This window comes from Stegodyphus dumicola, chromosome 6, assembly GCF_044657685.1.
Source record: "Stegodyphus dumicola isolate Sdum_Otavi_A_Nest chromosome 6, ASM4465768v1".
Classification (NCBI taxonomy): Eukaryota; Metazoa; Arthropoda; class Arachnida; order Araneae; family Eresidae; genus Stegodyphus; species Stegodyphus dumicola.
In genome coordinates, this window is record NC_140773.1 from 100,779,479 (window position 1) to 100,804,914 (window position 25,436).

General features: G+C 32.3%; 1 protein-coding gene across 2 annotated transcripts in view; it reads left to right on the forward strand.

Moving 5' to 3' along the window:
* Nucleotides 1-23,024, forward strand: part of rod (kinetochore component rough deal) — a 328,458-nt gene extending 305,434 nt beyond the window's left edge. The window contains exons 47-54 of one of the 2 annotated variants that reach the window (XM_085818707.1): nucleotides 2,946-3,016; nucleotides 3,126-3,192; nucleotides 3,450-3,698; nucleotides 9,110-9,205; nucleotides 9,302-9,416; nucleotides 12,561-12,612; nucleotides 22,505-22,625; nucleotides 22,729-23,024. In XM_085818707.1, the coding sequence (XP_085674833.1) occupies nucleotides 2,946-3,016; nucleotides 3,126-3,192; nucleotides 3,450-3,698; nucleotides 9,110-9,205; nucleotides 9,302-9,416; nucleotides 12,561-12,612; nucleotides 22,505-22,625; nucleotides 22,729-22,764 (807 nt within the window). In that variant the 3' untranslated portion in view covers nucleotides 22,765-23,024. Of the gene's footprint in view, nucleotides 1-2,945; nucleotides 3,017-3,125; nucleotides 3,193-3,449; nucleotides 3,699-9,109; nucleotides 9,206-9,301; nucleotides 9,417-12,560; nucleotides 12,613-22,504; nucleotides 22,626-22,728 lie in introns of those variants that run through there. The other variant, XR_015041682.1, reaches the window with a different exon arrangement.
* The last annotated feature ends 2,412 nt before the right edge of the window (nucleotides 23,025-25,436 follow it).

The window sequence follows — 25,436 nt, forward strand, 5'->3', positions numbered from 1 at the left end:
GGAGCCAAATTCAATACAAACAGACAAAAAAATAAAAAAGTAGTAAAACAAACAAAGATAAAGAAACAAATATTTACAGTATTTACAAGTAACTACATACAAGTCATATGCACAAATTATATAGGAAAATTAGTCTATGAGAATCTTAGGTACTCCTAAGAATGAGAACTGCTGTGTACTATGGCCATAGTATGGGGCTAATCTGTCATAATGGATGACCATAGGTTCGAAAATGGGGGACTTACGGATCCGAACCATGATGTCATTCAGTCTGTTGAGGACTCTATATGGACTCTCATAATGCGACTGCAATTTGGGAGAAATACCCTTACAACAACTTGGATTTCACAGCCACACCTTGTTTTCCTGGAACTGATGTTCAGTGGCTTTTACATTGTGTCTGTAAGAGCCATATCAGATTTGATCATGGCAAACAGCCGCACTTTCAACAAGACGCAGGAAGAGACAGGGCTTGTGCAAGGAACATTGCAGGCGTTTGTGCATGGTGATTTGGAGATGACAAATGTGTGTACAAAGTAGGTAGACCTTGGACTATGCTTTGCTTGACAAGATGAAGGACACAGTCAGGGGCCAACATGTTGAATGAATCTTCTGTCTTCTGCCGAATTGCATGCAATTGTCCATAGTTGGAAAACCAACACCCCCACAGGCTGGTTTGCCAAAGCTCTTTGGGACCTCCCAGCCAAAAGGCAGAAGTGTATTAATATGGAAGGGGATTAATTCTGACTGTATTATCAGTTTTTTGTTAATAAATTGTATTCTGCTCTGTAGCAGCATTTGTGTCATTAATTTCTGTACAATCTAAATAGGTAGACCAGACAGGATTCATATAACAGGCCAAGAAGCACTGTCTCCGTCAGACATTCAAATGTTGCAGGGACATTACAGAGTCCAAATGGCATAACTAGAATCCTTGGCTGATAGTGAACGCAGTTTTCTCCCTATCGTCAGAGTAAATTTTCACTTGCTAGTAGCTCTTGAGGTCAAGACTAGAAAACCACTTGTGTCCTGATAATGTGTCTAGAGTATCGGCAATCCTAGGAAGAGGGTAACTGTCTTTCGTAGTGACATTATTTAGTCTTTGGTAGCAGACACAAAATTTTGTCGAGACAACTTTTTTCAGGACAAGAACTATAGGCATGCCTATGGACTTGTGGATAGTTCGTTGATGTCATTTTCTTGCATATTCTTCAGAAGATTTCCAGTCTTCTCCTGTTTTACGAATGACAGACCTCTGGGATGTTGCTTGATCGGAGTATCAATTTTATTTTGCATCAGTTTTGTGCAGTCAACATGGATGGTCTCTGGATGTTCTAGGAAATAGATCTTCAAATTCTTTAATTGTTTTCTCTGCCACACATCTGTCAAAGTCCAGCTGAACATTCATCTGCACTCTGGCAGCTGAGGACAATGGTTCAATAAAACCATCGAAACTAGTCCTGTGAAAATTTGTAAATATAATGCTGATTTATGTTGTTTGACTTCTAAATGAATATCTGAAATGTTATTCATTCATAAGTGAATTATAAATATTATTCTAATGCTATTCTGGAACTGGAACTGAAAGACATGGTAATTGCAGTGTGTTGCAACATGATATGAATGCTTATTTATGCAAAAAGCTGATTCATTCTACCGATGAAAGAATTAAAGAGTGATTTGACATGCTTTTAATATATACAAATTTTCCATAATGCTTTTAGCTTTTAATTAATTAAAATTTTTTCATTATACTTTTGTCTGTAATTTTTTGTAAAATTATGTGAAAAAACTTACTTTCATTTTGTTCGAAAAAAGAATTGCTTTTAATTAGCCAATGACTTTTTCCACTGAAGATAAGTAAAATATGCATTTTTTTATCTCAGTTTATTTAAAATTACTTTTAAATCTGTGTGTTTTTGAACACTTTATGTTTTTTGTTAAGGTATGGTTGTCTGGTAAAGAGGATTCGATGTGACTCAATGTGATCAGATCTTTTCCACGCAGTTTTCATTTATGATTTTTTTCGCATATCTCTAATAATTTTTTAAATAGCGTTTTTAAGTTCTGAATTTCACCAACAGGTAGAGTTGTGACTGGTCTCCTATTGTTAGGCATGATCCTATTAACATAGTTACTCATTGCGTTCATAACTGTAACTGATTTGTGTTCACTAGTTGTTTTAGAGACAAATGGAATTTTCTTTCCATCCTGCATCTTTACTTAAGATAAAAAAAAAGTGTAACTCAAATTTATAACTTTAATTTATAATAGCCTCTAAGGTCCCTTTTGAATTTGGTTATTTTCACTTTCTAGCTTAAAAATAGTAATATGCTTATAATGAATCTCTCTGAACTGGGTCATTTCAAAATTATTTAGTACGATTTATGATAAATATGTTACAATTTTTAGGATGGAAAGAAAAATAATCAAATTAAAAAGAAAACATTAAGGGTTTTGCAAATTAAAATTAGAATTTTATCTTATATATTTAAAAATTGGATATTAGTTAAATGTTTTGCACTAAATATATTTTTATATTATTTTACAATCAGTAAAAAATATAAATATATAAAAGTCAGTAAAAGTAATCCAGTAGACTATTCTTATGATCTTGTGGAAAAATATTTGAATTTATCTTTGTGAAGAGCGTGCAAATCTGTAGATGACTTTTATATTACAAAAAAAAGAATTCAATATTTGGACACAGTTTAATTTGTATCTTGAACTACTAAGGAATAAAACTCTCTATAGCGATAAAATGATTTTAGTTACTAAAAAAATTCTGAATAAAGAGTTAATTAGAAAGATTTTCTTACAGTGTATATTTTGTCTAATGGTATTTCAAGTTAAAATTTTGAGCATTATGTTCACTTTAAAACTTAAATGCTTTTAATAAAGTTTTCAGTTATATTTTTGGTAATCTGTTGTTTATTTATTTTAAGTCACTAATGTTGAATGGTTGCCCTGAAAAAAAAGATCTGGAGGAAAGTATTTGTGATGAAAATATCTTAAGGTATGCACTTTCTGTAAACTGAATAATGCCTTAAAAATATATATATATGTATATATAAAGAATATTTTTCAGTAACAATTAAAATTTATTCTCTCTTTTTTTTTCACAGGACAATCCATTTGTTTTTAGGTCTTCGTGAAATTGAATCATGGGATGTGTTTGAGCTCTTAAAAATGGTAATATCCTGTGGGTTTCTTTCTCTGTTTAACTAATTAAATGTAAATTATAATCAATTTTAAAACATTATGAAAATTAAAAGAATCAAGCAAAAAATTATTCTTTTAAAAAAAGTTTGCAAGTCTTGTTTTGAATAACATGTATTTTCTTTTGTATAATTTATGTAAAATAGATCTAGTTGAATGATATAAACTTTAAAAGTATTTTATTATAGTTTGTATGTCATGTTTCAAGTAACACACATTATTATTTGTAGAATCTGCATGAAATGGATCTAGTTCAACAGTGCAGATGTCTGTTTTGCTTGATCCCTGTTCTGGGTTTTACTGCTGTTGCTGAAATAATTGGTGGAGAAAATTCTGAAGCTGAGAAAACATTAGTTTCTTTTATGTGTATTGCTGAATTAGAAAGTCTGGGACTTCCTTTTACTGTCAAAATGCTTGCTAACAACAGTAAATTGGAATTAATCCACACTATTTTGTCAAGACATTTTAGCAATCTCAAAGTAAGTATTAACTTAACTAGTTAGAATACATTTGCTGCAAAATTCTGCTTAGCATGGGATAAAAGTATTTTGCAATAAAGTTTGCATTAGTCAGATTCAGCAGAAAATTCTTATCATGTTATCAATGGTCTACAAAGGAAAGACTCTTAGAAAATCTTAAACATCTATCTCTTAATATTATATGTCTTAGCAATAAATTTACAAACATCCCATAGAGGATTGTTACAAATGCTAAGAAATTGCATATTTGTTACCATTTGTTAAAAAGTAAATAAAAGAATTAAACTATTTTTCTTGAACACTGATCTACAACAAAAAAAGATTTGGATCTTATTACGGAATTTTTACCATACACCTGGAAGTAATGACCTCCTAAAAATTGCAACTAATAAATATATACACATCCAGCATTCTATAATTTTTCTTCTTCTATATATACACATTTATTACTATTTTATATTTTATATGATGTGAAAATGTGAACAAAGAGTGAAATAAAATTAATGCCTTATTTGTACTTTTAATAACTCAAAAATAGGAATACTGCAGTTAGAGCTTCAGATATATAAGAAGGTACTCCAGAATTGTCAACATGGAGTAGCTATGATATCGCCCAGGGGTTCTCAAACTTTTCAAATTTTGTACCACATAAATATGAAACAAAAATATATGTTCCACCATAAAAGCATTTTGCTATTAAAAATCAACGCATCCTAAATGGAGCGTATATAATCAAAAAATAAAACCCTTTAAATCAGTGTTTCCCAACAGGGGACTTTTCAAATTGCCCCACAGGGGGGCCAATTTGAAAATATACTTGTCCAGAGTTTAAAGGGACATTCAAATTTCCAAATTCTCTTCTTGAAGACAAAATGTTTCGAAATTTCATTTTTTATTCCCAAAAATAAAGAATAATGTAAGTGATGTATATGTAAAGAAGTTGTCTTTTATGCCAACAAATGTCTTTTATGACCAATGAATCAATGAAACGAGGTCATCTTGAGACACATTTGAAGGTGAAACATAATGCTCATATTAATTCAAATTTGAATTATTGAAAACTTTAAAGGAAAAATTTTAAAAAAGAGTAACATTAAAGTCTCTATTTACTGCTCATACTGCACTTGTTAATTGTACTCTTTAGGCTAGTTATCAAATTTCATTACTCATTGCTAAATCTGGAGAAAGTCATACTATAGGGGAGAATTTAATCAAACATATCAGCATTTCTCAAAATGGTTCTAGAAAAGATAACAAAGATATTAAAGCTATGTGACTAAGTAACAATACTGTTAGCAGAAGAATAGATAATATGAGTAAAGATACAGAAATACAACTTGTTGAAAAGCTGAAAACAAGAAAATTTTCGGTACAAATGGATGAATCACCTTGAGAGACAGTGAGGCCATACTTAAAACTTACATAAGGTATATTGATAAATGTGATTTTCCTGAAGAAATGTTGTTCTGTAAATCATTAGAAAGCATCATTGCATCCAAAGATATTTATAGTAAGCTAAAAAATTACTTAGATGTCAAAAATGTGCTTATGAAAAATACAACATCTTGTGTTGCAGATGGTGCTCCTAATGTGATGGGGAAGTAAAAAGGTTCTTAAAATTAATGAAAGATGAGAGTCCAGAAATGCTTCTTGTGCATTGTGTTATTCATATTGAAAACCTGGTAGCTAAAAACATTTCACCTGTTCTAAATGAAGTACTAAATTCAGTTAAAGTGTATCAATGCTGTTAAAGCTAGTACCAAATGTGAACGTCCCTTCAAGTTATTTTGTGAAGAACAAAATGAAGACTATATGAGACTTATACTTCACATTGAAGTAAGATGTCAAAGGAAAACTGCTTGAAAATATTTATGGAACTGTTTGATACTCTCAGTTAATTTGTAAGTGACAAACCTGAAATGAAAAATCTGCTAATGGTTGATGGTAATGCATTTGTGAGTTATTTAGCCGATATCTTTGAAAAACTAAATATATTAAATAAACAACTTCAAGGAGCAAGTAAAAATTCTTGTTGGTGAAAAAGTGAAGATATTTAATTTCATTACCTTTATTGAATTAATATGTCATAATTTACAATATAAATTTTTAAAAGTTTCATTGAATCGAAAAGTATGAAGTGACTGTTATCGCTATATATCTTATTGTTGATCATCTGAAAGCTGATGTAAAAGAAAGATTTATTATTTGAAACAAATTGATTTCCCAACTTGGGTGATGCAGTCATTGTTAGTGGATTTGACTGATATTTCAAATATGCAGTATCAAGAAGAGCTCGCAGAAATGATGAATCAATTAAAACTTTGTTTAATATAAAAGGAACGATATCATGGCTTTGTGAGAAAACTGAAATCAAATATCCAAATGCAACAAACCTATTATTACTGTTTCCATATTCATATTTAGATGAATGGGAATTTAGAGCCATAAATAATTTGTTGCTGTGTTTAAAAAAAAAAATATTGGCTGGTGACTGAAGTTAACTAAATTGGAATCTGACATAAAATCTCTTTCCAACAAGCATAAAGCGCAAGCATCTCACTAAATTTAAATAATGAATAATTACTAATACTTATGTAGAAAAAACCATCATTAAAATGTTTTTGTACTTGGATTTCAGTTCTCCATTATATGTTTTTAAAGTTTACTTACTGTGTTTGCTCACAAAATTTCATATTCATTTCTTTCTAAAAACCTATCGTTCAATTTTCTTTCGGGAATATTTAAATATTAAAAATTATTTATATATCCTAGGGGGAGCATAAGAATTTTAAAGAGGATTAGGTGTAGCATAGCACAAAAAAGGTTGGAGGACACTGCTTTAAATTTATATTATTTAATTATATAACTAAATGTCGAACACAAAATGAAGGGAGAAAACCAAACTGGAATGATTCTTGGAAATAGCAACGTCAGGAAATTGTTTGAAGCTCTTGAAAAAGACATCATTTCAACATTAAAATTAAAGCCGTAAAAGTCAAAAACTTAAAGAATATATGTGGTTCTGAATAATAAAGATTAAAACAAAATCTTAAAAGGGGCACAATTTACATTCATTTAATTTTTTTCTGTAAAATTTGTGCCACAGTTGTAATGTACCACAGTTTCAGAACCGGTGATATAGACTGTTTAGGTACTGGCTTTGAAGATTTTACTATCAGAGCATTTTTCAAATGCTTTAAGAAAAAAAAAATTCCTTAGTGCTTAGATGCAGCAGTGTCTGGTCCACAGAGGCTACTGGCTACCTCTATGGAATATCTCAGTTTGCATCATCTTGTTGTGAAATATAAACAAGTAATTGTAAGCAAAAGTATATGTTGCCTATAGTTCATTAGAAGAAGCATTTTGCATAGATCAAAGTTCACTTGTCCTGGGTGAAAACTAAATAGAAAAGGATGATTTGATTTAGTGAGCCATCCTTCCCAGTTTTTATATTGACTTTCTGTCTTGTATGAAAATACTGGATATCATCTTCTGACTGAATGAAGGATCTGCTTAAAATTGTAGGAAGCAAAAAGTATTTACAAAATTTCCTATTGATTTTGAAAATTTCCTATCGTATTTTCAGATACTGCATGAGTGCAATTTTTATTTATTTATTTATTTATATTTTTTTAAAGTATTTCTATGTTACCAATTTGTTTTTATTTGGCGGATTTATATGTGCCTGATGAATCACAGTAATTTTACTGCAATGTTTGCTTCCTTCATTTGGGTTGACTTTGTTCATACTGAGATTTTTTCTTCTGCCATGTTTGGTCAAACAACATACTGTATACTCCACTGCTACTTGGCTTTACCAAAACTAAATCCAAGCTATACTGGGTCCTAAATTTATGTGTTCTCAATTACATCTAGGATCTAGAGCAAGCTTTTAGAAAAGGGAGTTAAAATCATGAAGGATTATGAAAATATTATCTAAAGGTTCTTTTTGAAGGAGCATGAGCAACATTGAAGGAGAAATTGCTATGTGTATATGTGAAATCAATGTCCAGACAAATTGCAAATGTGTATGCTACATAAGGATAACTTAAAGTGGTGAACATGTTCAAAAGCTTGATGAATATACATTTGATGCCTCCTAGTTTTTCCATTTTAACTAAATATATATGTTTTCACATATATATTTAGTTAATTATTACTATTTTTTAGAAACCATACTTTACAAACTTAAATTTATCATCTTTTCTTTTAAACACTTATGGGAACCACATATAAATGTCTGTGTGTGTGATGTGCATAACAAATTGGTTGCCATGAGAAAGGTATTTCCATATGCATTTATTTTGGGATAAATTTCTTAATTACTAACATGTATGTGTTTAAAGCAATGAAATTGATTGCTAAATTAGCCAGCCCAATTAATGTTGATTTTTTTAAAGTCAGTAAATTTAGGTTAAAATTTAAGATAAAAAGCATGCACTTTGTGAAAAAGGATACTTAAAACCCATCAATACAAAACTACTTTGAAAAGTTAATGGAAGGGGAAGAGGGGCACTTTTATATAATGAAAGATATACTAGCACCAAGGAAATCAGTATATTTTTATTTAAATGTTTAGAAGATACTTCTCTCTCAAAAATAGATTGACACAAGTTAAAATCATCATCAAACTCACCAATAAAAATAATTTTAAAAGTATAGAAATGCTAAAAATTGGCATACTGCAATAGAAAACTTCTAGTCACTGTACCATATATTTAGATGTTAATTTTACACAATGAATTCTGAGTCACAGATGCAGTCTTGGGAAGAAGATCAGAAATAAAAAGAAGGGCAATAAAACAGGAATATTATTTAAGCTTCTGTTGACAAAATAGGCAGGTAATCCATAAAGAATTTAATTGAATTATGCATGTGAATTTAATTTTAATATATAATTTTACATATATGCTAATCAATAGTCTTCAAGATGGTGTATTATAATTCCATTTATTAGAAACACTTGATTTTTATGCAGTATTATGAATCACTGTACTAATTTCTCACAATTTAATTTTAGAACAGGAATATTTTTTCTTTTTAAATCTAAACTATATGTAAAAGCACCTTGTACATAAAATCTTTTACCAGCTAATTTTTTGTATTATTTTATTTAATAATATCCTTCTTTCTCTCTCTTTTTTTTTGGGAGGGGGGGCAATTAGTAGTCTACAATTTTTTGGAGATTATTGCAAACTTGACAAACTTTTGTATCATATTTATTTCCTAAAAGCATGCTATTGTTTCTTTAATGTGATGCTATTTTAACATACATACACATAACTTTGCATTCAGAAATAATTCTGTAAATATAATATGTGTTTATATTTTTTTATCAAACAAAGTAGTAATTTTATTATATTTTCTTTTGTATTTAAAGGCTTACTATTATTTTTATTTCGTATTTAAAGGCTCTTATTTTATGCATAAGGATATGCTTAGAATATGGTATCTGGGATTACTCTGTATGGGAACTCATTCTGAAATATTTTTCTGCAAAATCTGTGGTAGGTGATATTTAAATAATTTTAAAAACACTAACTATAGTTTGTTTTTCAATGAATATTTGTTTTATTACAAATTGTACCTTTTGATTGTTTCAGACAGAATCACTTCAAGCTGTCTTACCATCAGTACAAGGCAAACTAATGCATTTATGGCATTCTGAAACTTTTATTTCTGCTTGGAAGTCCATTTTACAATTAGTTTTGAAAGATGGTAAACCAGTTCCAAACTTTTTAATATATTTCTATTTGGTAATAATATAAAAAGTAGAATTATAGGCAAAAGATATTTTGTAGATTCCCTGGGCCATTAAAAAATGCTGCCTTTTTGCAATCTAATGCTTTTGTGGTGGTTGCTTACTGTTACAGTAGCCTCAGATCTGAATCTCAAGTAAGATGTAGTTGTAGAATACACAAAGTTAATCAAATTGAGGGTAGGCTAGATTATTTGAATAAAGCACTCAAGGGCTATCTGCCTCAACGAGGGAATGACTTCATGGAGGATTTTCTAAGAGAAACTGGTTCATATTCACATTACACATGGGGTAAACTACAAAAACCAATCATGCAATCAACTGTTTGCCTGGGTTTGAAATCAGGTGGAACTACCAGTATTTAGCAATCTTAAACACTCAGCTACTAATTAGAGTCATAAAAATTAGAGTCTGAATGGTTGGTATTCTGTGAGATTTGTGATGATTCTGTGAGATCTGGCCCGCAGTGTGCTAGTACTTCTAGTGACTGAGGTCTTTGACATTGAAATGCTTCTATTATTTAGTAGGAATGTTTATAACTAATTGTTTAATTTAGTAGAGTAAGTTTGAAATGACAGCTTAATAACTATTTGGTTTACATTTATTTTTTGCCAATATTTATGCAATCATAACTACAGCACACCATGGATCATAGATTCATTTAAATTCAATATTATATTGAAATTTAATTAAATTCTGTATAATAGTATATTTCAAACTATGTCATAATTTTACCATGAATGTGAGAAATACTATAGCACTGTATACTGACTTCCTAATTACTTAAGTATGGATCACCTATGCATCTCTCCCTTTCTCTTTAGTGCTAAAAGTTCTTAGAGAAGTATTTGAAAAAATGAAAAACTTGTGACTTAATTAGTTTTGGTGCCTTGAGTCTTTTTCCTTAGAAGCATGGAATAAATTTTAATGCTAAATCATGCTTAAAATAAATTAATATTCATAATTTAAATTTAAAAACAAGTTCATGATAATTTAAATTTGAAAAATTCAGTGGATCAAAAAGTATAAGGTTTGCCCAAATGAAAAGTGGACAAGTTGAAGAAAAATAATACCTTTATTGTAAATCAAAAGAAATCACCATGGGCATTGAAACATATATCCCAGTGTTGTGGCAGCAGCTCGTGCTGTAGAAAGATTGGGGCTGATTCCTGAGGAAGTCCGGCACGGCTTCCTTCACTCCATCGTCCAAATGGAAACGTTTTCCCTGTAAGGCTCTTTTAAGTGGCCGAAAGATGTGAAAGTCACAGGGTGACACGTCCGAACGGTACGGGGGGGGGGTGTGCTCCAAAACCTCCAACCGGAATGTGTTTAAGGTCCTCTGGGATTCCTGGGAGACATGTGGGCGGGCAGGCATTGTCATGCAGAAGGATCACTCCTTGTGTGAGAAGGTCCGGCCGTTTGGTGTTTTTTGCTTGTCACAGTTTTGTCAGAGTACTGCAATATTGTGCGGAATTGATAGTGCTTTCTTGGGGCAGGAACTCTATTAAAAGTGGTCCACGACAATCGAAGAAAAATTAAAGCATCACTTTCCATGCAGTTATCGTTGCTTTCGATTTCCGTGGTGGAGGAGATGAGCTGTTTCCATTGCATACTTATTTTCTTGGATTCGGGTGTGTAGTGGTGGCACCAGGTCTCGTCGTTCGCAACGATACGATCCAGAAATGCAGGCTTCTCCTCATAATGGATCAAGTGCTGGAGACAGAAGCCCATTCGTCTTTTCTGATGATCAAGGCTCAGGTGTTTTGGCACCCATTCTGCACACACTTTGCTGTACCCCAAATGTTTATGAATAATGGTGTTAACCATTCCTTTACTCAGGTTGAATTTGTGACTGATTTCACAGGTCGTAACCCTTTGATTAGCTTGGATAATTTCATTAACAGAGGCAATGGAATCATTGGTGATCACTTTGTTTGCTTGGCTCGGTATTGGCAGATCCAATATTGTTTGCCGCCCTTCACAGAAACTTTTACACCATTTGTGTACAGCCGTATGACCTAAACAGTGGTCGCCATACACTGTCACCATTCTTCGATAGATGTCTGCATTACGCTCACCTTCCACAACCAGAAACCGTACTATTGCACATTGTCCTGATTTGGACGCATCCATGGATAGCACGGCTTTCCTTTTGCACAATTTAATCTCCTACAAACAGGTTTCATGGTTAAATGCCGTCTGAGATGCATACATCATACCATTCTTTATATACTTGTGCAGTGGCACTGCTATCAATGCGTTCATTCTGACGTTATCGCACGTGTCCACTTTTTATTTGTGCAACCCTTATAATCATTTATTAGAGATGTTCTTGATGCAGTGACTTAAGGAATTCTAGAAGAATGAGAAAACAGTAACAAAATTGAAAATGAAATAGTAAGGTTGACTAGAGTGTGATTCTGGAATAAGTAGATAAATTGTTTGATTATATGTCTGAACGAAGTGAGTTCCAATTTAATGGCACTTTAGTTTTGAGCTGCATTGGCCATATTGTAATCCAAAGATTGATAAATCTGGCTTTGATGGATATGGAATTTGAAAATCAGTAAGTTTATGAAATTTCATTCTTTTATATCATAGTATTCTCTTCTCACTGTCTGTGGTGTTGAAAGAAGACATTGAGTTGCACCTTATTATAAAAGTTATATTTTTTAAAGTGATTTCTGAACAGCATTTGATGTCATTTCATTTTACGAATCTGGATTAAATTTATCTTACCTCTAAACTACTTTTAAACTCCTGGATAATTCTTTAAAATGTTTAAAAATAAAATAATCATTAAATAGAATTTATTTTCCTAGCTTCTGCTTGAGGTATAGGGAAAAAAATCTATTAATTTGTGCAAATTATTAAAACAAGATTTGATTGTATTTTCTACTTTATTAAAAGCAATATCACATCTTAATGTAAAAAAAAAAATACAATATGATGTGAACTGAAGATATTAGTGTCATTTTCTTATTTTGAAATGTAAGGGCTTTTAATAATAGTATGATATGTATAATACTTGATTGTGTTGTTTAAGTATTGGAATAATTAAAAGTTTTCACTGAATGTATTAAAATGGAAATTTTGTTTTGCAGAAAACGCTGCTCCCAAAGGTAAAATATTGAAGCTGTCTAAAGCTCTGCTGAGGTAATTCTATTTTAAAATACTAGTGTTTGTTGTAATAGAAATCAGATAAGAAGACACAACACTGTAACAAAGATTATAATGTAAAAATTTATGTAATATTTTTACAGATTATTTAAAATTTTGTTATTTAAGGAAAAATTATTTAATTTTTCTCTTATTTATAATTTCATGTTAAATATAATGGTTATATGAATTTCAGCATAATTTTTTTTTTTATTTCTTTATCATTTTATAAGAAAGAGAGAAACATCTTCTTGATGAAAATTCTTTTTCAAAATTTCCTTTAAACATAAATACTTACACGGTTTTTCCTATTTATTTAGATATCTCTCTTAGTAATAAATTATGCTGTCTTAATCAATATGTATTTTCCAAGCATAAAATACTCTGCAGTTCAAAGGAATGCAGAATGTTAAAAAGGAATATAGCTTCAAAAATAGAAACGGAGGAAAAAAAAAGATTGACAGTATAATGATTATTTATAATAGAGGGAGTGGGAGGCTTTATTAATTACAGTAGGAGTGAAGCCTCTAATAATAGCAACAAATTATTGTATTCCCGAGCAAAGAAGATAATGCAATTCAAACCTTAACAACAGCAGACATGTTTTTTTGTTTGTCAGTTTTAATATTATATTTCATCACGCATTTTTTTTTTTTTTTTTTTTTTTGTCTTTTTGTGCTTACATTGCATTATCTTTGTTGTTTTGTCATATGTCATAAAAGGAGACATAATAAATCTGCTCTAACAAATCATTGTTGATTCCTTGATTATTCTTTTTTCTTAGTTCTTCTAAAATTGTCCAAAAGATTTTTTCAGCTAGTGAATTAGATTTTTTTGAATATGTTCACACTCACCCAAATTTATTAACTTTAGTTATTGATTTTAATCCTGATCCCAGTTAGTTCAATTATATTTAAAAAGGTTTCAGTTCTTAATTTTTTATTCATTTCATTCTTGTATCACTTAATAGATGATGCTACATTTGCTGCATCCATTACTATTATTTGTTTATTTTATTTTGATAATGATGCATTTCTGCTCTGTGCCACAGTGACAAGAGCATTATTGCACATGTACATTTATACCTTGTTTACTTTGCATCATCCTCTGATTTATCTCTCAATGTATGAAAGCTATCATTCATGAGATAGTGACCTTCTTTTTTTTCCAGTATTTTATCCCCTTCTTTGCAAAATTTATGCATTTGTCCATATTTAATGCAGTCACCCTGCTCTGTGTAATGTTATTTCACATGAGCTGGAAATTTTGCATTTCCGGTGCAATATTTACAAATAGCATGGCTGTATTTTTATTGTTGCGTGCGTACGGGTTCGTACGAAATGAATGCACAAGTCCGATGAAAAATGAACAAAAAAATTTATTATTATCACAAAATGCTTAAATTCCCTCAGATATTCTTTCAGTTTTACAATATCTCACAGTAGTTATCTTCTAACTACTCAAACGTTCAAAAGAACTTAATTCAAAACAGCTAAAGAAAGCTAATCCATGAATTCGCTACAATCAACAAGAGCAGTTTTCTAAACAACAACAAACTAAGTAACTACCACGAACTGAGAGATTTTCCTCTTTTTATAAGATTTTAAAATCATGCGCAAGAATTTTCTAGTACTTTCTCGAAATCAAAAATAGATATTTATTAAATGTTTAATGCACGCGCTCTTGTATTTTCAATTTTCTGGCTTAGCTTTCTTTTAATATTCATGACGCGCTGCACTGCGCGAGAAATAAAACCATTTAATTTATAATTGAACTAACATTAGCTTTTTAAATACCAAATTCGTAACACGGCCTACTTCCCAAGGACTGCACGTCCCAGGCAGTACAATCCCTGGACAGAAAGCCAAACTTACAACTAAGGCATGAATACAATAATAAGCATTACATTGCAATAATAAACAACATGAATATTAAATGCAATAAATAAAACAAATCAAATGCTATCAAATACAAATCAAATATTAAATACACATTTAGAAACAAAAAGAACCATGGTCTTACACTATGTACAATTATTTACATTACGTACTATGGCCATAGTAATGAACAAAATTTATTAAAAAAAATGAAAAAATTTATTATTATCACAACAAATATGCTTAAATTTTCTCAAATTATTGTGCAGAATTACAATATCTCACAGTAGTTATCTTTTAGCTACTATCTTTTAACACGAGAATTTTCTAGTACTTTCTCGAAATCAAAAAGAGATATTTATTAAATGTTAAATGCACGTGCTCTTGTATTTTCAATTTTCCGGCTTAGCTTTCTTTTAATATTCGTCACGCGCTGCACTTCGCGGGAAATAAAACCATTTAATTTATAATTGAACTAACATTAGCTTTTTAAATACCAAATTTGTAACACTGCCCCCTTCCAAATGACTGCACGTCCCGGGCAGTACAATCCCTGGACAGGAAGCTAAACTTACAACTGTGGCATAAATGCATTAATGAGCATTACATTACAATAATAAACATGAACAATAAATACAATAACTAACTTAAACAAATCAAATGCTATCAAATACTAAATACAAAACAAATACTAAATACAAATCAAATACTAAATGCATATCAAATACTAAATACAAATCAAATCAAATACACATTTAAAAACAAAAAGGACCATGGCTTTATACTATTTACAATTATTTACATTACGTACTATGGCCATAGTAATGAGGTAACCTGTCGTAATGAACGACTTTAGGTTTAGAGTTCGAATACCTACGAATCTGAACCACGACGCCATTCAGCCTGTTTAGGAGTGTGTGAGGACCATCCCAAGGTGATTGTAATTTAGGCCTGACTCTTTTTCGTCGAATCGGGTTTCACAACCACACCTAGTCTCCTTCGTGGAACTGATGTTTAGTAGCTCTTCTGTCGTAACTGGTCTTCACTTTCTCCATCACCAAGTTGACTCGCTTTCGTGCAGAATGGTGAAACCCCTCAAACCGGGCCTGGACATCCTGGATGTGTTCCTCAGGCGATGAAGGCGCATCTGTAGGGTGACCAAACAGGCGATCACAAGGCAGACGAACGTCTCGACCGAAGAGCATCTGGGATGGAGATAAGCTGGTAGTCTTGAGTTTCTCTTCGACCCTAGTATGATTTCGGCAGCTTTTTGAGCTGGGTCTTTTGGACAAAATGTCGGCATTTACAGGTGAGGATCCCTTCTGAGGATGGATAGTCATGTCATCATATGCTGAAAGCAGTTTGTTGTTTTTGAAGTCTAAGGAAAATTTGAATTTCCTTAAAAAGTCCAATCCGAGTATGCAGGGATCTGTAACATCCACCACATAAACCGTGTGATGGTAGGCGGCGCTTCCAAACGTGATGCTTACGTTTAACTTCCCAGTTATGTCGATCTTATCACCAGACGCAGTCTGAAGGGTAACACAGGATGGCATCCAAATAAGTTTATCTTTAAACTGTTCAGCTAAACCTTTCCTAATGATGGTAACATTAGCTTCTGTGTCAATGATCATATCGCAAGGAATTCCATCGATATTCCCATTAATGGACAGTCCGTTACTGTTGACACTCACTGTATAAATTTTAAGTGCTTTAAAACAAGGTTTTCCATTATCTGGCAACCTCCGTTCCTCGATATGACCATTCATTTGTTTCTTGCTTCGTTGCTGGAAAATGATCTTATTTTCTGTACCCTGGGGTTTTCTGCAATTCTTTCTACGTGGCCTTCAGCTCCACAGTCACTTTGGTTTCTTGTCACTCCTTTTCCGTTCCATGACACTTAATTGTCTGTTTAACCCGCCTTTCTTATTTTCTGTGCTTTGGGATGTTCTGCAGTTCCTTCGTATGTGGCCTTCAACACCGCAGTTCCGGCACTTTAGGGTTGGTTTCTTCGCACCAGTATTCCGTCTCAAGGCATTCACTGGTCTTATAAGATCATCCGCTTTATTATCCGTACCATGGGGTGTTCTGCAATGCCGTCGTATGTGTCCTTCAATACCACATTTCCAACACCTTAGAGCCACTCTGTTCTCACTCCTACTCCGTATCAAGGCATTGACTTCTCTGGCTAAATCATCTAAACGAGCCATCAATTGATCCACTGGCTTACGAACTAGCACAGCTCTAACTGGGTAGCGATCTCTACTAGTTGCTTGCTGGGTTGCCTCGAACTTCATGGCGTATAACAGAGTGCTTTTTATGTCCTTTACATCTGCCATTCGCAGTGCTTTCTGTATTTCAGGGTCCCGGATGCCATCGATGTAATATTGCAGGGACAGGATTTCCTTTGTTTCTGTCGGGTACTCCGAAAAGGCGAGGTGGGACAGCCTTTCAACATCTGTGGCGAGCTCCTGAGCTCCTAAAGTGTTTCCGTGGTTTTCTGTTGGCGGGATTTTAATTGAAGCCTACTCCAGTCTTTTAAACACTTTTCCCCAAAATGCAGCTCCAACGTGCCAGACAGAGCTTCGAAATCTAGTCTCTGATTTTCAGTAAGCATATGCAGGATATCCGCTGCGTCTGCTCTTAAAGAAGCGGCGAGATTCCAGGCTTTATTTTGGGAATCCCATCCATTCGCATCCGCCACGATAGAAAATTATGTCTTATACACCTGCCAGGAGGTCTTCCCATCATATGTCGATAGCTTCAGAGAGGGACGAGCAGGCATGGGTAGAAATTTAAAACCTTCCGGATTGCTCCCTGCCGTCGCTACGAATTTCTTTAAATCATCAACTTCTTTGGTGACCGCAGAAACTCTATCATTAATTTGTTGTTCTACAGCAGAAACTCTATCATTAATTTGTTGTTCCATGGCAGAAGCTCTCTCTTCTATTTCTTCTTTTACCGAAGAAACTTTTTCTTCAATGTTTCCAACTTTTTTCAACTGCGTCAATGCTGCCTTCCATAATTTCAAATTTGTTTTCTATTATGCTGGTAATTTCTATTTTCATCTCCTCTTGACCTGCTTCAATCTTTTCTTGAACAGTCTTCATTTCTACTTTAATTGCATCCTGCCCCTCCTTAATCTCTTCCTTAACGGATTTTTGACCAGCATCCATTTTCTCTTTAATTTCTTCTTTAAAAGATGTTTGGCCAGCTTCCATCTTTTCTTGGAATGTAGCAAAAGCACTGATGAGCTGCCTCAATTATTCTTCCATCGCTCTTGTTATTGTCATTCAAATCCCACTTCTGACACCAAAAATTGTTGCGTGCGTGCATACGGGTTCGTTACGAAATAAATGCACAAATCCGATGAAAAATGAACAAAAAAATTTATTATTATCACAAAATGCTTAAATTCCCTCAGATATTCTTTCAGTTTTACAATATCTCACAGTAGTTATCTTCTAACTGCTCAAACATTCAAAAGAACTTAATTAAAAACTGCTAAAGAAAGCTAATCCGCGAATTCGCTACAATCAACAAGAGCAGTTTTCTAAACAACAACAAACTAAGTAACAACTTTGAACTGAGAGGTTTTCCTCCTTTTATAAGATTTTAAAATCACGCGCGAGAATTTTCTAGTACTTTCTTGAAATCAAAAAGAGGTATTTATTAAGTGTTTAATGCACGCGCTCTTGTATTTTCAATATTCCGGCTTAGCTTTCTTTTAATATTCGTCATGCACTGCACTGCGCAAGAAATAAAACCATTTAATTTATAATTGAACTAACATTAGCTTTTTAAATACCAAATTCGTAACAGTATTTACATTATTCTGGCATTTTATTTTCATTCCTTGAAGAAGAGCAGTTCTCTATCCCCCTTTCTTAAATGAATAGAATGTTTCTGCAAAACTGATATTGATCTAAGGTTTGATTTTTGAAAAATTTTGAATGCTAAAATAGTTTTAATTTTCATTGAAATTTTGTATATATTAATTTAATTTTTAATTTTGCCTTCAAATTCTCTTGTGTCCATTGTTTACTACTAATTATTAATGAAACCTTAAATTTAAGGGGGATTTTTTTAAAATAATTTATCACAAACTGAAAAGAAGTATTTTTGAATAAATGGTTTTAGTATTTGATTAAATTTTCTTATGTGTAAACTAATAATTTGTTTGTTTATTAATCATTATATATTGGTGACAGCTCTTAACTTCATTTTGCAAACCAGATATATGCTTTATATAAAAACCTGATTATAGTTGTTTCTGAATATTTCAAAATTTACTTAATACAGTCAAAAGTCGTTAATTCGGACACCTATAATCCGGACCTCAAAGCTAAAATCTTTCTGCTCATGCGGCGCATTGACGCATGCGCATAGGCGTTTACACGTGCGCGCAAGACCTTTACGACTGCGCACATGCATGTGCGCAAGCGCAGAATATGTTTTTGCGTGCATGTTTAATGTATAATGGGCAGTATAAGCTAAAATTATCTAATTATCTCTTTCAGTTAATGTTAATGATTGCGTTGTTCCTTAATCTTCGAATTGGATCCGGAATATTATTTTTTGCAGACTATGATGCTAAAGCAAAGTTTAAAGTTTAAAGAAATTAAACATTTAGCAGTGGTAGCAATGAAAGCTCCCTGAGTTATGTTGTGCAGACATTGAAGACAATAAAAGATTTTTGAACTTAACCAATTTATTAACAATATAATATAGAATAAAAACACAAAAATAAATGTCAACAATATTAGAGTATTAGGAAAAACACAACATAATCATCATTCATCAAATATTTTTACCTGTACTCCAAAACACTGGCATTCTATACAAACAAAACAAAAAAAAATGAAGATGTCCTAAATAGTGACTATGCAGCCTAAAAATAAAACTGGCTACCCATTCAATAAGTCCATAATCAATGGTCAAGAAAAACACCTGAAAATGTAAATGAAGTTCTTGAAAGCACTTAAAACAGGCCTAACCCCGTTTGCACAAGGAGTCGTCGCCGCTTACGTATTTTTAATTCCGCCTTCATTGAAGAAACATGGATGCCGCCCACGACAGTCACTCACATGGTAGCCGAAGAACTTTATTCTGGAACCATCATCTCGCAAACCAGAACCAATGCACTTTAATCACCGGACTGCATCCATTCTTCTGAAGGGGCTGGAAACCGCTCACTCAAATGCCAGGAAAGCAGGAACTAGAAGGGTTGAGCCAGAGCGACGCGAGATACTTATAGCAGAAGTAGGAATGACGTCATCTCACGGCAACCAATCAACTATCGGCACGAATCGGCTTTTCAGATGACGTAACATCATGTTTCGTTTTTGCATCTCAATTAGGTTGAAACAGTCCGTTCTCAATGCAAACAGTGGCAGCAAGAAAAAGAAGTAGAAGTAACTACTATATTACATTAAAATAAGGACTAAATTAAATAAACATTTCAAGGAGGAGAGATGATGCAGTAAAAGGTTTAAAAATAAGCTATATTTTCCAACAGACTATAAAAGCAATTGTATAAAAGTAAGCTTGAACTTTCGATTATGTCAAATAGAATTTCCGATGCTGGAGCTCAGAAAGGATCTACAAAACGAAAGTATGTTTCGATGTCCATCAAACAAAAAGTGGAATTGCTTTAAAAAATGGATAAAGGCATATCCTTTGTTTATCTAAACATTCCGAAATCTGTTTATCAATTTCATGCTGCTCTGAGGAGGGGGGGGGGGCGCCGCAGCGCGCAATGAACTGGAAGTTGATCTGTCAGAACTATCGTTATCTTCAGGGCAGATGTTTTTATTTTCTTGGGCTTATAATTCCTTACTAAATGTAGTGTTTGATCTCGATGTATTCCGTCTTTGATATGATTTAAATCAAATTCCTCGTCATTATAAATATCACGAATACAAATCAAATAGTTTTCTGGTTGCAATTTTCTAATTTTGGCTATGCGTAATGTATGCTTTACGCATGCTCGTGTTGAAAGAAATGTTTAATAAAGTAAACAAATGAATATTAAGCTTTTTTTTTTTTTTTTTGTAAATTGTGATACCCTTTAGATCATAATTGCTCATTATTTTATAAATTATGGTTTCATATTTTTAATTTTATAATTTCTGCATGCCATCTTACCAGATTTAAACTGATGATCTATAATCCGGAAAAATCGATAATCCGGAGTCGCGAAAGTCCCGACGAGTCCGGATTAAAGACTTTTGACTGTATTTGATTTAAATAAATGGGTGCATATAAAATTGTAGTAGTTGAAAAATTTCTTAAGTAAATGGAATAAATTTAGAATAAGTTTAAGGCCATGTTCAACAGTTGTGTTACTTCTGAATGTGTAAAATACTGCTTGAAAAAAAGTGCAAAATTTGAAATAAGTGTTTTTTAACAATATATAACTATAATTTCATATTAAGTATTTTTATAGCATGTAAATATTACATAATTACAGTCAAAAGTCGTTAATTCGGACACCCATAATCCGGAATGATCTATAATCCAGACCTCAAAGCTACAAACTTTCTGCGCATGCGTCGCGTTGACGCATGCGCATAAGACCTTTACGGCTGCGAATATGTGTGTGCAAATTACGTTTACGAATGCACGTTTAATGTATAATGGACGATATAAGCTAAGCTAAAATTATCTATTTCAGTTAATGTTGCAGATTGCATTGTTCCTTAATCTTCGAACTGGATCCGGCTTATTATTTTTTGCAGACTGTTAGAGCAATTTTATGAAAGTAAGCTTGAACTTTCGATTATGTCAAATAGAATTTCTGATATATATTTACTAATATGTAAAGGATCTACAAAGCAAAAGTATGTTTCCAAAGTAAGTCCATTAAACAAAAAGTGGAATTGCTGCAAAAAATGGATAAAGGCATATCCTTTGTTTATCTAAACTTTAACGTTTGTTTATCTAAACTTTGTTTATCTTTAACGCTGTGGCGCACAGTGAATGGGAAGTTGATCTGTCAGCACTATCCTTATCTTCAGGGCAGATGTTTTTATTTTATTTGGCGTATAATTCCTTACTAAATGTAGTATTTCATCTCAATGTACTCCGTCTTTGATACGATTTAAATCAAATTCCTCGTCATTATAATTCGCTTCCAATAGCGAGGAAAGTGACAGAGGTTATTGAAAACGAAAAAATTTCGCTTGACAAATTAGTCGGTAGACACAGCAATTATAGGACTTGAACAGCGGAACTTTGTAACTGAACAAGAAATTATGTCTATTTATAGAATTAAAGAGAATGTATTATCACATAAAAAACGAAGCAACTTAAACATTTTACATTGAAAGAAATGTTTAATAAAGTAAACAAATAAATATTAAGCTTTTTTTTGTAAATTTTGATACCCTTTAGATCATAATTGTTCTTTATTTCATAAATTACGGTTTCATATTTTTAATTTTATAATTCCTGCATGCCATCTTACCAGATTTAAACTGATGATCGATAATCCGGAATCGCCAAAGTCCCGACGAGTCCGGATTATCCTTTTAAGGTCGGGGCTTTGGAAGTAGTAAAAGCTACCAAAGGATGGGGAATCTTGAACCGAATGCTTTCCCCCCTTTAAGAAATCACCTCCTATTTGCAACAAAGATTCTTGTGTGTAGTTTAATGGATTCTCAGAGGGGTGCATCTATGTCGCAAAAGAAAGACCTTTGAAAGAGATAAGGGGTTAAAACCCTAGGGATGTCAAATTTGACATTTCACCCCACTTTTCAGCCTGGAAAATAGGGGAAAAAGACAAGGCCACTAAAGTGGACAACCTGTCTTTTCAAAGAGAGGACTCTATGGCCACTATAATGGCCATCCCGTCTTCAAAAGGTTAACGACTTTTGACTGTATATATTTATTATGATCTTTGGCTTAGTAAGTATATTGTACTTTCTATACATTTTAGCTCTTCTTTATATACTTGATAGCCTCACATTTGCTAAATGTAAGTGCTGATGTACTATTGTGATATATTCTAGATGCCCTTGTACTTCGGCTATTAACCCCGAAATTTTATGGAATGAAATCAAAAATGCTCTTTCTGAAGAGAAGAATATAGATAGTACTCAACCTGTCCACGATGTTTACTCCTTGTTTCTGGTGAGATTTTTAATGAAAATTGCAGCTTTTTATAATATTTAATTACATGAAACTGTTAAGCTCCTTAATATTCATTTGTCTTAAGTGTCCTTTATTATCTTAGGTTTTAAGGAATATTTCTAAGAATTATTTTAAATGAAGAAAATGAAGATCATTTTCTGGGAACATTTTCAATGTGTTTGCTTGATGTATCAATTTTATTACAGACAGAAATTCTTACATTTTAAATCAAGCATTTAAATAAAAAGGCATGTAAATATATATTATGTGGAATTTAATCCCTGTACATGTAAATATTTAAATTGATTAATATTTTCTTAACTGCTTTTATGCTTTTATATGTTGAGAGAAAGAAATGCATTTTTGTATCATCATTGTTTAAATAAACTATTTTTTGAAATATAAATGGATCTTTTAAATGTTATCTATTTTCTGTTATTTCAAATAATGTATTTCAGAAAGAGCATCAGAATAGACTTTTAACTTTTCAGTAATATTATGAAATCGAATGATTATTTTTAAAGTCATAATTTTAAAGTCTCTGTCAAAATAGTCTGTAAAAGAATGAATATTTTTCTATTTTAAAATTATTATTTATAGTTCTACAAAACTGTTTATTATTTAGATATGGATTCCTTTGAAAGTTCACATTTGAAATTTTTATGAGTTTGCATTACTAGGAATGCTCTTTAATACTGTAAATCCCCAAAAATGTATTTTGCACATTCTTCCAGTTTTGCTTCATCACTTAAATAAAAGCTATGGACTACTGTAGAAAACTTATTGGCAACACTTCAGATCATTATAGAGTGCAATTAAAAAAAATCTGAATTACTACCTCAATATTACAGAATTAAAAATTCACGTTACTGAACAAAATAAAAGCAAATAATATGCTTTGGTTCTTACAAATACCCTGTAATATAATTTAATATATAAATTGAAATTCGTTATACCATATGATTTTAAAATACAGTCAAATATCGAAAGTCCGCCGACCTGAAATCCGCGTTGCCTCTCAAAATATAAACATTCAGTTTATAGGTTCCGGAAACCGCAACATTGAGTACGAAATGTTGAAGAAAAATACTTACCGAATAATGATGTCATAATTACTGAATAATAATGAGTCATAAAGGAAATACCAAATTATTGACATAAAAAAAGTTAAAAAATGAGCTAAAAGTTTTCCCCTCTAATCTCTGCATTGAGATAAAAAAGCAGACGATTCACTCAACTCTTCGTTCAAGTTCACAATTCACGTTGTTGTATTTCCTGAGCATTGTTATTTCACAAGATTGTTTACTGTTGCCTTTTTTTTTTAAATCCTGATATTTTGTGGATAAATTAAGAATATTTTAAATTTCAACACTTTTTAATACAATGACAGATAAGAAAAGCACTCATGATTTTACTGCTTGCAACGTTGAAAAACATAAACACGTTGCATTGACGGTAACACAAAAAGTGCAAATTCTGCAAAAGCTGGAGGCAGGTGCTACTTGTCGATTTATAGCAGAATGGTATGGAATTGCGACACGATTGTGTATGATATGCGGAAAAATAAAGAAAAGCTGTTGAAATTTTACAGCAACAGTGATTTTAACACCGGAATCCGAAACTGGAAGTCTTTGCATGAAGCGAAATCGGCAAACTTCGATGCTGTGTACATATAATACAAAGAATATTATAATCAATTTATAGATGTGATAATAATTTAATGCATATAATAAGTTATTGCAATAATGTATATAATAATTTAAAATTAAATGTATCTAATCCGCCTTTATCATCGGCCTCTGATTCACCTTTTTAAATCTTTACAGCAGAGCGTGGTTCTGATATTGAACATGCTAGAGGCAAAGCATTTATATTTGTTTTGTGGAACTTATTTGTTTGGAACGGAATCGCGCGTTAAGTGAAATTTGAAATGGCAGCATGTGATGATAACACAAAGTATTGTGTTGAGCCGTTTAATTGTAAAAACTTTTCTTTGTTTAAGCGCCGTTTTGAAGCTGTGTTTGCAGACAAAGAACTTGATAAATATTTAGACATTGAAGTGGATGAAACGAAAGTTGCTGAAATCAAAGATGCAAAAAAGGCTTACACATTGCTGCTAACCCTTCTAGATGATGCCATATTGGCAACCATGTCGAGTGAATCTTCTGCATGTGAAATTTGGAGCAGTTTAAAGAATAAATACCATAAGGTGAGTGCAGTTAGTCAAATATTAGTATGAAAGAAATTATCGACACTGAAGAAATGCCAAGATTGCAGTATGCAGTCACATATTAATGAACTGTTGGCGATCGTAAATGAACTGCGACTCTCGAGTGCTGAAGTCAAAGATATGGAAGTGATTATTTATTTGTTGATGTCACTACCTGCTGAGTACAACGTTATTAAATCGATGATTGAGAACCAGCCAAATGAAATGCTTATGCTGGACATTGTTATGCAAAGGCTCTTAAATGCTGAAGAATTGCAAGGTGAGAGAAATTCTTATGATTCTCGTGTTTCTGGCTCAAGTAATAAAGTAGCTTTTAGCACTAATAAGCGCGATATCATCTGCCACAAATGTAAAAGTAAAGGTCATATTACCAAGCTCTGCAAGAAAAAATTAGTTTATTTTGGATGTAGAAGCCCAGGGCATTACAAGATGGATTGCAGATTTAAGCATAAATCAGATTACAGAGAATCGGCTGCAGTAACATTCATGGTTGGCGAGCCTGTTGGAAATTTCATTCTGGATTCTGGAGCATCTACACACATGTGTAATAAAGGTGAGTGGTTTGAAGAATTTAAACCTTT